Source organism: Phoxinus phoxinus (assembly GCF_949152265.1).
Source record: "Phoxinus phoxinus genome assembly, chromosome: 4".
In the NCBI taxonomy this organism is placed as follows: domain Eukaryota; kingdom Metazoa; phylum Chordata; class Actinopteri; order Cypriniformes; family Leuciscidae; genus Phoxinus; species Phoxinus phoxinus.
The window spans coordinates 43965529-43982800 of NC_136879.1; the positions used below are offsets into that span (position 1 = coordinate 43965529).

The 17272-nt window shown below is 39.4% G+C and overlaps 1 protein-coding gene across 1 annotated transcript in view; it reads right to left on the minus strand.

Moving 5' to 3' along the window:
- The window catches only part of LOC306997715 (protein NLRC3-like), a 124578-nt gene that overhangs the window by 37299 nt on the left and 70007 nt on the right, over window positions 1–17272 (minus strand). The window contains exon 11 of the mRNA XM_079611117.1: window positions 2779–2949. Coding sequence (XP_079467243.1) covers window positions 2779–2949 — 171 coding nt within the window. The remainder of the gene's footprint in view (window positions 1–2778; window positions 2950–17272) is intronic.

Below are 17272 nucleotides of genomic sequence, written 5' to 3' on the forward strand. Positions count from 1 at the left end.
TATGCACTTCGAAAAATGATTGAGGTCCTGTCCTGAGTCTGATCTCGGGGACCTCAGTGGTGGGTACTGCCCTGGGCATGAGTAAGATATCATATATTTGGTGACATTTGGAGTGGGCCAGACATGATTTTGACCCCTTCATTTAGTTTTGTATTGTATAAATTATATCTTAATTTTAATCGATGTTTCATCGACCAATTGACTATAGATTTAATAAATGAGAAGCAAATATAGCAGACAATATAATTAGGACATGGAGGTGCAAGCGCTATTTTGCATTGCACGTGAACTGGAGCGCGTCTCATAAATGAACCGAAACTCAGGTTATACTTCACAGGCATGATGATAATATATGTGTGTATGTGTGTGTGTTTGTTCTTAATGTATTTGTAAACATTTTAGGGAACTCTTAATACTAATGTAATTAATGTCCAATAAAGGCTGTTTTAAGTAATGTTAATGAATGGTATCTTATTGTAGTGTTACCAAACTATACAATATATAAAACGTGTTTTATTTGACTTGACTGTACTTTTATTGAATCCAAAACTGTGTTCATCTTCTTTTAAAGTACCCAGATACAACCGCACACAATACCACTTTAGGGGCCGTTCACATATTGCGTTTTATGCGCATGCTATTCAACCATAAACAGAGGTGCGCAAAAACACTCTAGGCCCTATCGTGCACCCAGCGCAATTGACTTTGAACACCAACGCATGTATCATTCCTATTTTGCACCCGCGCACAGCGGACTTTTCCCTCCACAGACGCACGTCGGTAATCTAGGGAATGAACTTGCGCTCGCGGGGGCGGTTCAGCGCAAAGAGGAGGCGTGTTCCGGCACAAAACTTCCCTGGTGCTATTTTCCAGTTTTAGAAAGCAATTGCGCCACTGACCAGGAAAAAAACAGTCTAAAGACAGTGGCGCGTTGCTCGTTAGTGATATGGTAGCTATTTTAAGGGCGCGTGCTTGGCCATAATGTAGCGTGTTAACGCGCATCCACTTTGATTCTCTAATATAAACAGACGCAGCAGTTTTCATTTTTGCAAATCATACATTATTACAAGGAAAAATATTAACACACGAGGGAAATCATTGTTGTGTCTGTGAAGATGAGAAAAAGATCTATCTAGATTTAAAAAAAAATAATAATAATCTAGATTAGGCTACACATTTAGACATTATAAGCCTGTTTAACCGAAGCTAATTTGTGTGGGTTTCTCCCATCATCCCCAATGTCACTTCTCTGTGTTTTACGGTCCTGACGAGAACGTCAGCCTCCTCGGCTGTGAACGGCTCCTGGCGTGCGCTGGCAAATCCGCCGTTATAATAGCAATCCGCCATGGAACAAGCGCGCCTGCTCTTAAAGGGAATGTGAGAGGACGCTCTGATTGGTTTATTTCACGTTACACCCAAACCACACCTATGAATAATGAAGCTACTTCAGACCAACCCCTTTTAGATTTGCGCCAGGCGCAAGAGTCGTTTATCCCGCCGGGAAAATAGCAACAGCGCCGGGATCCGCCCACAAAGTTACTTGCGCTTTGCGCTTTGCCACTTGCGTTTCAGTTCGTTAAAATAGGGCCCTCTATGTGAACGTTTCATTCTTCCTTTCTTTTTAACAAGTGGATTCAGAGCCACTGCATTAGCAGCCCCACCGGTCGCCATGTCTAAGTGTGTTTATGAAGAGGACGCAACTCTGCACCTTTCGGACAGCACGTCAAGAACCAGATCAACCCGATACTTCGGTACCACCGGTACTTAAGACAAGCTTGTACCTTAACAATTTCATTTTTTTAGTACCGACTTGGTACCGAAGTACCGGGTCTTTTGAAAACACTAACTCTAATGATAGTTAGTTGACATGTAGTTGCAAAATTACTTATTGTTAATAGAATAAGTGGTCTATCGAAATAAAGTGGAACCAAACGTTTTACATAAGAGACAATTAAACAACACTTTTTTAATTACAGTGACAATGAATGAAGAACTCACTATTTGTATATAGTCTTTTAATATATTAACTACAGCTTATATATTATTAAATACAATTAATTAACAATAAACTAATAGTTAAAAAATTATTTATAAGCGCTTTGTTACTGTATACTTGTGATAAAGTGTTACCATTATTTCAAACTGGTCGCATTAAGTGGAATTGTTCCTTTTGTATGTGATGAAGTTATTCTTCTTTTTCAAAAATAACAAAATAAACAAAGTAAAGAGGAATTTGACTGATAGCATTTTTTTTCAAAAATTCCATAGATATGGTGATATATTGTTATTGTGTGTTATTTTGGCCATGATAATCATGTAGTGATAAATCTGATATGGTGACAGTCCTGGTTCAGGTGAAACACACACCACTTCTCTCTTTTCAGCTGCACACACACATTTTGAGGCAATGCTCATGCTTTTGCAAGGGTCTGTTTGCACAAGCATTACAAGGCAAGTTGATTTACACCAAACATTTGTGCTTTGAAAAAAAAAACTATTCACTGTATCCTGGATCTGTTGTCTGGTTTGTAGTTCCTTCAGTGTTTTTTTAGCTGTTAGTTTTACTATCTTTTGGGAGATAATAATATATGAAGATGTAAAAGTTTATCTTCAGGGAGACTCCTCACCGCTGCCTTCCATTGCAGACAGGATCTGACTTTTCAAGTTGGAATCTGTTGCTTAACCACCGGATGGGGCTTACGCCAAAGATATATTGTATGCACCATCTACATATTAATCCTTATTCACTCCGAGTCTTTATGGTAGAAATGATCTTACCCCAGTTCCTCCAGTTTACAGTGATTCTCCAGTACAGCAGAGAGCAGCTTCACTCCTGAGTCTCCTAGTTTATTATATGACAGATGCAGTTTTCTCAGGTGTGAGGGGTTTGATCTCAGAGCTGAAGCCAGAGCAGCACAACCTTCATCTGTGACACCACACTCACTCAACCTGTAGAGAACAATGACACACATTAAGCCTATATCCAAAGATAAACATGACACTTAAAAAATATGTCATCAATATGAAATGTATACAAATACTCATTAGTTCACTTTGTTAAAATACATCAGTTAGGATTAGCGAATTGAATATACAGTTTGTTCAGTATATAATTTTTTTTTTCTATGGAAAGTCCCCATAAAACATGGAAGGCCAACGTGTGTGTGTGTGTGTGTGTGTGTGTGTGTGTGTGTACTAACATTTACATCGGTGTGGGTTCCCATCGGTGGGAGCACATCCACCTAAGGAGGTCCAAAATCGGAGTGGGGCCCAAAATGGTGGACCCCACTTCGATTTCAATTAAAATAGGCTCAGCAGCCTCCCCTGATCCTACCATTGCTTTTTTTTCCATCTCTAAAAAGTGGCCCGTAAGGTAGCAAAAAGTGGGTAAGTGTGTGAAGGTGTGTATCGTCGAGCCTTTTTGTACCGGAAGTCAGGATATACACTTCCCGCGAAATCGAATACACACCGCGGGAATCTGAAACCTTTGGCCAATGAAATTACTGCACTGTACAATCAGCCGCGAATGTAAGGAAAACCGCGGATATTGCACAAGAAGAAGAAGTAGAAGAAGAAGACTTAAAGGATAGAAGATTGAAGACAGAAGAAGACGGAAGAAGAGTGGTATTTTACAAATACCGACCTCTGCATGCAACAGGTAAGCTAGGCATGGTTTTCATTGTGAGTTTATTTTGGCGTTACAGTATATCGTGATTTTTGCTACCTCTTTTGGCTGCCATGTAGCTAACGTTAGCGACATAATATTACTATTAGCAGTTGGCTTAACCTAATAACATGTCACCACGGACATGACAGCGGGGCAGAGACGGGGTGCAGTGAAGTCGTGTCGTTAAAAGTGGAGTTGGTTGTGAATTGTGAGGTTTTTATGGTGAGTTCATAATTTTGGCGTTATATCGTGATGTTTGCTACCTCGTTTAGCTGCCATGTAGCTAACGTTAGCGTCATAATATTACTATTAGCAGTTGGCTTAACCTAATAACGTCACCACGGACATGACAGCGGGGCAGAGACGGGGTGCAGTGAAGTCGTGTCGTTAAAGGTGGAATCGGTTGTGAATTGTGAGCAAGACAGGGCAGGACTCGCTGATGGAGGTTAGCCAGAAGCTAACGCGCAGGACTGAAGCTACGGTGCCAAAATGCAGTCGTACAGAACATTTAAGCGTCACGTCATTGACCCATATATATATATATATATATATATATATATATATATATAACACATTTTTAACAAATAAAAACACATTCTTAGCAGGACAGTTGAGAGAAAATAATAGAAAAGACCGCCTTCAAGTTTTTCCAAATTTACATTGCAATTACAGCAATATAGCTGTAGCAATTCAGTTGTGGATGTTTTGGTCACATAATTTTTCAATAAAATGCGTAAAATGCAAAGTATTTAGTGAAAAATCTTTCCTGCTCTCAGTTGTCCATGTCCGTGACAATGTGAAGTGATGCTTGCCATTTTAGCATCTTATCTCAACTTCATTTTATATATATGTAAGGGTCAATGACGTATAAGGATTTTTGACATTATTATTTTTAGTATTTTAAAATTGGCCTGTCGAAAATCCTTATACGTCATTGACCCATATATATATATATATATATATATATATGGGTGTTTCTGCAACTGCGGGCACTTTTATGTCCCAGCAGTGAAATGTTTTATTTATGTTAAAATTTGTATGATGCTTTATAAATATATGCAGAGTACCAATACACACCTTGACAAAAAATACAATAACTGATTAATGTGATTTAATATAATATTATGAAGCATTTATAGCTCAAAACACCATTTTTGTTAACGTCCCACACCTGTGGTCTCAATGTTGAGATACATAAAATAAGCTAATTTAATGTCTTTACCGCAGCAAATTTAGGTGTTGCGGTAAAGACCTTGTGTTGCGGTAGAGACAAATTAAAGGTTTACTGTATATTCAATTACAAATATTCAGTATATTATTAATACTGAAGTATATATTATATATTAGTATATATATAAACATGCCATTGTTGAACCCTAGATGAGACTTATTTTTATAGAAGTTTAGAAAGAAAAATTTATAAAATGAACGTTATTGTAACGTTGCGGTAAGGACACTTTTTAAGAAGATGACCTGAAAAACATAAAAAATAAACATGTTCCGGATTAAATTCTTAATGACTACATTCAATTTTGTGTACATTTTTATATGTATTACAGACTATGATGATTCAAATTGAAATTCATAGAGGTTGATTTTTTTTTTAAATTGGGATATTCAAAAGTGCCCATAGTTGCAGAAACACCCATATATATAACACATTTTTAACAAATAAAAACACATTCTTAAATTTCAGAGCATCTCACTGTGACTGATCAACAAATGTAGCAAGATGTGAAACCTTAGCTTGTTTAGACTGAATACTTCTAAGGGAAGTTTTCACCAAGCTTTTTGTCTGGGTGGTACCGGCCTACCCTGGACCCCCCCAAAACCATCCATGCGTGTATGTATGAGGAAGGATGTGATGCTGCATATGTCAGTCAATGGTCATGTGGCAACGCCGCCATGCTGCTGTACCAGAAGTTAGGTTTGACAGCCCTAGTTTAAATTGATTACTGAGTGTCTGTGCAGCACAACATGGTTATCATCTAACAAGTTAACTTCTCGGCTTCAACAGGCTCGGTCAGCTTTCAGTGTGCACATTTCAGAATTTGCATATTTCATTAGCCCGTGCAGGGCTCCAGACTAACTTTTTTCCTTAGGAGCACAGTGGCCCCTAACTGAAAATTTTAGGAGCACAACCAGGAAATTTAGGAGCACACACCGTAAATCAACATACTAACCAAATATTCACATTTCTACTAATTTCCAGTGTATTACTAATAAATACTTTGATAATAGATGCAGAAATTACAATGCCTTTGCGCTCTGATTTAACGTTACATCCTCTTGTCTTCTAAAAGCAACCGGCAATTGATTTATTAACACCGCATACTCTATGCTTTGTTATTAAATAGAGTATTGTGTTTAAACTGTGAAGTGCCTGCACTGTCGGCAAACTTCGTGTTCCCCGCAGTTATGGGGTAGCGACTGCAACATTCGCAGTTCATGGTATTCGTCTCCTTACAGTACTACCTCAACCAGCTGAATTCTCGCAGCCAATCTTCCCGAAAATGGTGGGTTCGGCCTTTTTTGCCACTAAAACCTCTCACTCTGAATCATCATCCGACTGTGACACTGTACTAGGGCTGCAACATTTTAAATAGCTCACAGTTCAGTTTGTATCACGGTTTTAGGTTCACGGTTTCGGTACGATTTCGGTGTTATGTTCAGGGGAAAAAAAGACTACTGTCAAAAAAATTAAGAAATAATCTAACCACAAGCAAAAGCACAAATAAATACAATAGAGCAAAGATAGCCTAGCCTACAAATAAAATAAACTATGCTTTTCAGGTAGGTCTAACATTAGTTTTCAGGTACAGAAATTGAATAAAATAATCAAATGTAAAATAACATTGCATATTTGACTGTATAAATTAAAGATGAATCCTTATTAAAGTTACAAAAGCTATTTAATTCAGAGCTGATTCAGTAGGCCTACTACACCGATACTGTGAGTGTCTTTCTTCATACATGTTCACTTAAGGCATAACAGAGACTATGTCTGCTAGGATACTCATCAAGACGGACATGTTGACATACTTTTTGTGTGAATTTGTCCATTCAAGAGCAAGACTTGAAAGATAATATTTGCGCGCTGTCCGAGATGAGTAACCTACGCATACACATAGACACGCGCGCGCGCGCACACACACGCGCACAAATCTAGACGCGAGTTCTCTTTCGCGTCTTGCTCTTGAATGTTTGCATTGGCAAAATAAATGAGTTTAGTTTAAACACCGATGGTAACATCTGTAGTTCAGGTCTCGCCCGCGCTCGTGCGCTATCAACTCCCGGGTGATGACGACGTAAATGACAGGTCATGTTCGAGCATTTGGCACTCACATTGAACAATGCACAAAGAGTAATCGTTTTCTTCGTTTTTTTTATTATTATCGCTGTTGTAATGTTTTATTTGAGAAGCCAGCAAGTGAATTTAACTGGCACACTAGCCGCAGAACGAGTCAATAGTTCGCTTGCTCGTGGCTCAGACGCACATAGCAGGTTGTGATATTTGTCTCCGTCTCCTTCCTACAGACGTTTAAACGCGCGCTCGATTATCTCTAGGACCCTCCCCCTCCACACATTAGCCACTTACAGTGGCGATTCCCTATTCTTCTTGCACTGCCACACATTCCGGATTCATTAATAAGCCCCTTCCACGTTTAACGTGTAAAAAAAAAGGGACTAATTTACTGGTCGCACATGTGCGACTGGATGTAAAATTCAGTCGCACACTCTCAAATTTTGGTCGCAAAATGCGACCAATTGGTCGCAGTCTGGAGCCCTGCCGTGTTTGATGTTAAACAATGTGCATCCTGCAATAGCAAAGCTCAGTACACAGCTGTTGCAGCGTCTATGTGTTTGTATTAATGTCTGTTTATTTATTTATTTTACATAATAGATTTTTTTTGTGACTTGCTATTTTTCAAAAACCTTTTTGTGAGATTTGCCTTGACTAAGTACGAATTACAATTATTTTCACAGAGCCATTATGTCCGCAAGGAGGAGGAGAAAGAAGCCTATAGACGATGCAAAGACATACATTCTGTCTTGCACTGACAAGGATGGGTTTATGCCGAGATTCATTGACACTTACAAAGGTAAGTTGCAGAAGATTTTTTTTTTTTTTTTGCCTTTGTCAAAGACAGACAGTGATCGAAGTGAGTGTGATACTTTACAGCCCAGGCAAGATTGTCAGAGTGCTTTGTCAGAATATTCTACTGAAGTGTCCAGAGAAGTAGAGCCTATTGCTGTGGTAGACTAGCTGCAGTTTAGAGTTTAAGGCAAATTTTCATCTTGATTGATCCCAAATAAGTGACATGGAAAGGAAAGGGCGAAGTTAATAGGGATAAAACATCTGCATTATAAAACATTAAAAGTAGATGTCGTCATTCACATGTATGAATTTCAGTTCTTTTCTTGTTGTTTCCCTTGGCCTGTTGGGTCTTATTTTTCATTTACTGAGCTCCTAAGGTTTTTGAAAAGCATTCGTTTTGATTTTTAAAATGATGCAGGAACCATGAAGTAGCACTTTCTTCTTCTCTGTTTCTGCTTCAGCATACAGTTTTTTCCTCACAGTCTCTGGGTGTCAAACCCCAATTATTACAAATTTGTAATTAATAAAGTTATTGCACTTGAGAATCCGAATTTCAATGCACCTTTCGTTCACTGCAACTTAAAGTCCCACTCCGATCATCTTTTGAGCTATTTTAAAGTGTTCTCAGTGGTCTTTAAATTATGATTATGCAGTTTTTAGCCCAAATCAAAAACATGTGCTCTTTTCCAGGACTTTGCTTCTGCAGAGCGGCAGTAGCTCATTAGCAATTTGCCTCTGCGTTGTGGGCGGAGCCAGCGCTGCGGTAAATTATGAAAGCTAATACCAATATCTCTCTTCTTAGCACTGCAACCCACTAAAGCACACAGGTGTTGATCCTCCATCGTCTTCTCTACTCCTCAGAACCTGAGTGGAGTGGGGCAGGAGCTTGTGGCCCCCCCCAGAGTTATTACATCACAACTCCAGTCTGTTTTAGGCTGCCTTATAGTGACTGCCATTGGTTCACAGCCATTTGAATGCAGAAATACTCAAAAATGCAATTTTGGGCTTAATTTTCTAAAGATATGTCCTCTAGCTTTAGAAAAATGCCACAAGAACATGTTAACAACACGAAAAACATGATTTTCATCGGAGTGGGTCTTTAAAGCTCATTTGCACAATACATTATTTAACCAGTCTCTCTATTTGTTGTATATACGTTTATTATATTGCTTTTCTGTGTCCTATATTTATTTTGTAAATCAGGATTACTTTCTGTTTTTTATATTGCTGTTTAATATTTAGTTTCATGCCTTGCTGCGGCTACAATGTAATTTTCCAGTTTTGGATCAATATAGTACATCTGTCTGTCTATGTCAAAAGTCTGAGTTGCATGATGTTCTTACGCTTCACTGGTGTTACCTGCACTAAATGGTACACGGCACTCTCAGTTTAAAGGAGTCATAACCTAGTATTACCTTGGATACCCACGCTCTATTATAGTCTTTCAGGCTCTTCTAAAAAAATTAACACAGAGCTCCTCAGACCCTTATTTCTGAAGGCATTATTGTCTCGCGAGATCTGATGCGATATTTTGGCTGTCGTGGACGGTCATTTTAATAATGCAAATGAGGGGCGCGTTGATTGGTGGCAGGAAGGAGGGGGGTTGACACCGCAGGTAACTTCAGCATATCATTCCAAAATGACATCATGGCGCAAGTTGTGAATGAACCCGACCTGGCCGCAACCTACGGGATTCAACCGTAAATGCACGAGCCAGACTCTGAACCTGAGCTGGAAAGGTAAGATGTAGAGTCGATGGAAGTGAGATCAACGTTTGCTATCATGTGGTGTTTTTGCCTTGTTTCACGTTGTGGTTTTTTAGACATTCAAATTTGTGAACGATTCCGGCGTAAAATGATTAGCACAGACACAGACACCTAACGTTAAGCCAGTGGGAAGGGTTGTAGGAACCGCGTCATTAAAAATGAATTTAATCCACTGGTCCCTGACAGCTTGGTCCGTTCTTGGGAGAGAAAACACATTTAAGTTACATGTTGATTCTGGCAGTCAACAACAGAGCAACTCACGTGTGCGTAACTACGTTTCTGCATCTTTCGCGACTAAATATGAGGGGGAGAGGGCGGGCTTCCTGCAGCATAGGTCTGCGGTGTCCATATATGGTGTATCCAGAAATTAAAATCTCGCGTTTGAGTGCGCGTGCACGTGGGCTGGTTTACGAACCCTGGGGTAAACAAACGCTTCACTTTTAAATATCAGGTTCCCGGCCAGTGTATAATCGTTAGGCAATCATAACATACATTGATTCTCGTGGAAAAGTGAAAATTACAGGTAATGACTCCTTTAAGGGAACCGAACAGAGCATAGACAGGACCTCAGTAATGCATTAATGTGGATGGGTCTGCATCAAAAACATTTTTTGGCCACATAAAGTCTGATCTAAAAAGCACTTTACCTGTAGAGTGTGTATCACAACTGGGAGAGTGTTGAGCATTGTCTGCAGGTAATACACTGACTAGACGCAAGAACCTCAACCTCACTTTGAAAATACTGTAGTATCTCTTTTTGAGTCCCAGAATGAAATGTTTAATTATTATATATTATTGTAGGAAGAGGAGTGTTTGCCGCACACCCCATTGAACCCGGGGACTTCGTGTTGGAGTACAGGGGTAAACTCCTCACACAGGAGGAATGCAAGTCAAGAAAATACTCCGAGATTGAAAGCACATTTCTCTTTGACTTTCAGTGGCAGAATCATCACTTATGGTAAACATTGAAAGATGGATGTTTTGTATTGATTTAGAGAAATTATGAGTTAACCCTGAAACAAGGGTTTAATACTTGATGAATGAATGAAGCACAAATACTCTTAAATTCTTTTGAAAATAACTCTTTCAATAAAACTTTTAAAAGAATGTAAAACTATTACCATTTTTCTGATACTTTTCAGCCTGGATGCATCGGAAGAAGATCGATCTCTCGGAAGATTGGTCAATGACAACCAGAAAAATCCAAATTGCGTTATGAAAAAAATCATAGTTGACAACAAACCCCATTTGTGCCTTTTTTCTCTGAAGAAAATAGAAATAGGAGATGAAATTGATTATAACTATGGTGATTCAAAATGGCCTTGGCGCAGTAAGGTGAGTTGGTTAGATGAAGTATAGAGATTTCTTTATTTGAATTTTTTGTTGCAAAAGCAAATTTTGTATTTCTCCAATATTAACCATGTTTCTAATATTACTCTTGACTGTCTATGGAAATGCATTTAATCTTTGATCTGTGATGTGTGTTAAAATGAGTTCTTCTTTATCTGCAATCCAGTTGAAAAAAACCCAAGCTCCAGCCGCAGCAGTAGAGAATGAGACCAGCCCTGTTCCTCAGACGCTAAATGATGGACCAAACCCAGATCAGACCTGCACACAGGTAAAAGTACATTCAAACACATTCATCTATGCTGACATGTGGTGGTGTTCTATTACTAAAGTGGACCAATGCTTATGTGGCTTTATATTGGCTGTTAAAGGCCAGGTAATGTCACACACACCGGCATGTTTCCAGTCATGTTCTTATGGGGTCCTTCCATCTTCCAAGTACATTTGTTTCTCTAGTCTCTCCTTTACACACTTATGTGTCTGTAGTCTGACCCATGTGGGGCCCTTCCGTCTAGTTCTTACTGTAATTGTTTTTAATGCACTATGGCAACACCTGACATAACCTCAACTGTGATTTTCACATTCGTAATTGTATACTGTATCTGAGCCGTTCGATGTTTTAAAGCAATATTTTGATTTGATCCACTGCAAACTCCTGGAATAGACGTGAGCTGCTTTTTAGTCCATGCTCTCAGTTGAAGTTCAGTGCTGTTTCACCATTAGATGACCTTATTAGCCTGTGAATGTCTCTTCAGACAGTTCTGAGACTCTTCTTGTCTGTCTATTTCAGGTGAAAGGCCTTCAGACTCCTGCCACAGCAGTAGAGAATGAGACCAGCCCTGTTCCTCAGACGCTAAATGATGGACCAAACCCAGATCAGACCTGCACACAGGTAAAAGTACATTCAAACACATTCATCTATGCTGACATGTGGTGGTGTTCTATTACTAAAGTGGACCAATGCTTATGTGGCTTTATATTGGCTGTTAAAGGCCAGGTAATGTCACACACACCGGCATGTTTCCAGTCATGTTCTTATGGGGTCCTTCCATCTTCCAAGTACATTTGTTTCTCTAGTCTCTCCTTTACACACTCATGTGTCTGTAGTCTGACCCATGTGGGGCCCTTCCGTCTAGTTCTTACTGTAATTGTTTTTAATGCACTATGGCAACACCTGACATGACCTCAACTGTGATTTTCACATTCGTAATTGTATACTGTATCTGAGCCGTTCGATGTTTTAAAGCAATATATTGATTTGATCCACTGCAAACTCCTGGAATAGACGTGAGCTGCTTTTTAGTCCATGCTCTCAGTTGAAGTTCAGTGCTGTTTCACCATTAGATGACCTTATTAGCCTGTGAATGTCTCTTCAGACAGTTCTGAGACTCTTCTTGTCTGTCTATTTCAGGTGAAAGGCCTTCAGACTCCTGCCACAGCAGTAGAGAAGGAGACCAGCCCTGTTCCTCAGACGCTAAATGATGGACCAAACCCAGATCAGACCTGCACACAGGTAAAAGTACATTCAAACACATTCATCTATGCTGACATGTGGTGGTGTTCTATTACTAAAGTGGACCAATGCTTATGTGGCTTTATATTGGCTGTTAAAGGCCAGGTAATGTCACACACACCGGCATGTTTCCAGTCATGTTCTTATGGGGTCCCTCCATCTTCCAAGTACATTTGTTTCTCTAGTCTCTCCTTTACACACTCATGTGTCTGTAGTCTGACCCATGTGGGGCCCTTCCGTCTAGTTCTTACTGTAATTGTTTTTAATGCACTATGGCAACACCTGACATGACCTCAACTGTGATTTTCACATTCGTAATTGTATACTGTATCTGAGCCGTTCGATGTTTTAAAGCAATATTTTGATTTGATCCACTGCAAACTCCTGGAATAGACGTGAGCTGCTTTTTAGTCCATGCTCTCAGTTGAAGTTCAGTGCTGTTTCACCATTAGATGACCTTATTAGCCTGTGAATGTCTCTTCAGACAGTTCTGAGACTCTTCTTGTCTGTCTATTTCAGGTGAAAGGCCTTCAGACTCCTGCCACAGCAGTAGAGAAGGAGACCAGCCCTGTTCCTCAGACGCTAAATGATGGACCAAACCCAGATCAGACCTACACACAGGTAAAAGTACATTCAAACGCATTCATCTATGCTGACATGTGGTGGTGTTCTATTACTAAAGTGGACCAATGCCTATGTGGCTTTATATTGGCTGTTAAAGGCCAGGTAATGTCACACACACCGGCATGTTTCCAGTCATGTTCTTATGGGGTCCTTCCATCTTCCAAGTACATTTGTTTCTCTAGTCTCTCCTTTACACACTCATGTGTCTGTAGTCTGACCCATGTGGGGCCCTTCCGTCTAGTTCTTACTGTAATTGTTTTTAATGCACTATGGCAACACCTGACATGACCTCAACTGTGATTTTCACATTCGTAATTGTATACTGTATCTGAGCCGTTCGATGTTTTAAAGCAATATATTGATTTGATCCACTGCAAACTCCTGGAATAGACGTGAGCTGCTTTTTAGTCCATGCTCTCAGTTGAAGTTCAGTGCTGTTTCACCATTAGATGACCTTATTAGCCTGTGAATGTCTCTTCAGACAGTTCTGAGACTCTTCTTGTCTGTCTATTTCAGGTGAAAGGCCTTCAGACTCCTGCCACAGCAGTAGAGAAGGAGACCAGCCCTGTTCCTCAGACGCTAAATGATGGACCAAACCCAGATCAGACCTGCACACAGGTAAAAGTACATTCAAACACATTCATCTATGCTGACATGTGGTGGTGTTCTATTACTAAAGTGGACCAATGCTTATGTGGCTTTATATTGGCTGTTAAAGGCCAGGTAATGTCACACACACCGGCATGTTTCCAGTCATGTTCTTATGGGGTCCTTCCATCTTCCAAGTACATTTGTTTCTCTAGTCTCTCCTTTACACACTCATGTGTCTGTAGTCTGACCCATGTGGGGCCCTTCCGTCTAGTTCTTACTGTAATTGTTTTTAATGCACTATGGCAACACCTGACATGACCTCAACTGTGATTTTCACATTCGTAATTGTATACTGTATCTGAGCCGTTCGATGTTTTAAAGCAATATTTTGATTTGATCCACTGCAAACTCCTGGAATAGACGTGAGCTGCTTTTTAGTCCATGCTCTCAGTTGAAGTTCAGTGCTGTTTCACCATTAGATGACCTTATTAGCCTGTGAATGTCTCTTCAGACAGTTCTGAGACTCTTCTTGTCTGTCTATTTCAGGTGAAAGGCCTTCAGACTCCTACCACAGCAGTAGAGAATGAGACCAGCCCTGTTCCTCAGACGCTAAATGGACCAAACCCAGATCAGACCTGCACACAGGTAAAAGTACATTCAAACGCATTCATCTATGCTGACATGTGGTGGTGTTCTATTACTAAAGTGGACCAATGCTTATGTGGCTTTATATTGGCTGTTAAAGGCCAGGTAATGTCACACACACCGGCATGTTTCCAGTCATGTTCTTATGGGGTCCTTCCATCTTCCAAGTACATTTGTTTCTCTAGTCTCTCCTTTACACACTCATGTGTCTGTAGTCTGACCCATGTGGGGCCCTTCCGTCTAGTTCTTACTGTAATTGTTTTTAATGCACTATGGCAACACCTGACATGACCTCAACTGTGATTTGCACATTCGTAATTGTATACTGTATCTGAGCCGTTCGATGTTTTAAAGCAATATTTTGATTTGATCCACTGCAAACTCCTGGAATAGACGTGAGCTGCTTTTTAGTCCATGCTCTCAGTTGAAGTTCAGTGCTGTTTCACCATTAGATGACCTTATTAGTTCCTGTTCGATGTTTTAAAGCATCTTTTTTATTTGAATTTTGATTTTAAATATTTTGATTTGATGCACTGAAAACCCCTGTAATGGTCAATTGGACCATGGACCAATGCTCATGGGGCTTTAAAGTAGTCAGGTGACCTTATTGGGTTGTACAGGCCAGGTAATGTAACACACACTGGCATCTTTCCAGTGCCATTCTTGTGGGGCACCTTTTAATGCATTATGGTAACATCTGTGGAGAAAAAAGAAGAAAATCTGCATACTGGGTTAAAGCTCACAGTTACCTTTTTTATTGACTAAAAAACAAACGTTTCGATCCAAATGGTCTTCCTCAGGCAACTATATGATAGTATTGTAATACTATAGTATAGCTGTACACTGATTTTAACATTTATAATTGTACACTGTCTAAAAGGGCTGATGTTCACATTTCTGGATTTAGATTTTTAGTCAGACCATGCCATGTTTCTTTGGCCAAACTTTCTAATTCCATACTTACTGAATTTTTGTTTATTTTTAGGTATTTACTGTCCAAGGATTTTCACTGGTTGATTATCCAGATAGTGATGAAACTGATGAGGATGGTATGGAAAACGAACCTCCCACCCCACACCTGGATGTTATTATAGGGCAGAATGATATTGGCCCAGATGTTTCAGATCATTTGTACGAATCAGATGAAACTGTTGTGAAAGAAACTTGTGATGAGGCTTCTCCAAGCAACCATTCCAACAATCAATCGGATGATGAACTTGTTCCACCACTGAGACGCACAAAAAGCATTCTGGTAAGCCCCAAAACACATTTTAACAATATAATTAACTTGTTTATGTGATCAATTTTGTGCCACTAGTAAGCGAATTTGAATGATTTTATATTTGAATGGGAATCATTCACTTTGAACCTGAATCGATTGTTTTGAACAATTGCTTTTAAAATCTGAATCTAAATGGACTCATTTGAAATTGAATCTATTGGATTGGCATAAACACCTTTAGGAGTGATGTCCAGTGATCAGCGCTCAGGTGTGTTCTTAAAAAAAAAAAAAAAAAGATACAATGTGCCCAGTGGTGTAGGCTACTGGTCAGCCAGCATACCGGGACAAACCCCGGTAGGCCGACGTAGGGGTGTGCGATATTACGATTTTTGATCGTGGACGATTAAAATGTCTCCACGATCTGCTTTTGAAGAAATATCGTAGGATCGTCCATTTTATCAGTTTGCATTTCTGGCGCCTCCGTCTCAACATACTGTACAGCGCGACGTATATCCACATGAAATGCAGAGGAACGGGACACTGTAGTTCATAAAAATGTATTATTTGCATGTGCTTTAAAGCCTTGCCGGTTAAACATGTCATTCGCTGCTGATGCGCTGTTCTAACGGGCGCTTTTCTGAGGCAAACACCCGACGCGCGCACATGCACTAAAAGCCTGTCTAACAGCGCCCGTTACTGAACTAAGTAATCTTTCGAGTCTTATTGCGCTAATACTGTCAAATACACACAAGGTTTACATAAACAAAGTTGGTTATGTCTAAAGTGAAAGAACAATAGAAAAAATGAAGAAAAAAATCTGCCTTGTCAAATGCGTGTAGACTCGTTGCGCGCAGATCTTAAAGTGACAGTAGCCCTAATAGTAAACATGCAGTCGCTTGTCCTTAAAGGGACAGTTACCCAAAAATAAAAATTCTGTCATTATTTACTCACTCTCTAATGTTGTTCCAAACCTGTATTAATTTATTTCTTGTGCTGAACACAAAAGAAGATATTTTGAGGAGTGTGGCTAACCGGGCGGTTGCTGGTCCCCATTGACTATACCATAGTATAGGAAAAAACTATTATGGAAGTCTCTGTGGTACATCAACTGTTTGTTTACCCACATTCCTCCAAATAACTTTTATTTTCAACAGAAGAGGGAGACTTATTCGGGTTTAAAACGGCTTGAGAGAATTAAAATTTTTGGGAGAACTATCCCTGTTAATAAAACAACAAAATACAAAGAGCATCTCACTCACTCTTGACTGAGAACTTTAATAGTAGCTTTAATAAGAATCGATGTAAAATTTATACAGTGAAGTCGATGTTGTGTTTTATTTTCATATTTGTTAATTTAATTACTTTCTTCAATGCTGTTAAATAAACCTACAGCTGAAAAAATAAAACACTGTTTATTTAATTTGTATTAAGTTGTGTATGTGTATCTTTGTTCTTAAATTTTAATAACAAAGACAATGACAAATATTTTTTATCTTCGCCACTTTGGCCTAAATGTCTGCAATTCTTTTTTATTTTATATTTTGTTACCTAAGGCTTTGTTTTTAAAATAGGGACTTTAGTTTGGCTGTGATGCTCAGTCAATTGCAAAATAGTAAAACCAACATGAAAAGGAATCGTGATAAAATCGTGAATCGTGATTTTCCTGGAAAAAATCGTGATATGATATTTTTGCCATATCGCCCACCCCTAGGCCGACGCTATCACTCCCGGACGCCGCAGCCGGTCTCTGTTGCCAAAATCCGGTCGCGTCCTCCTCCTTGCCTGGTGCATTAATTAT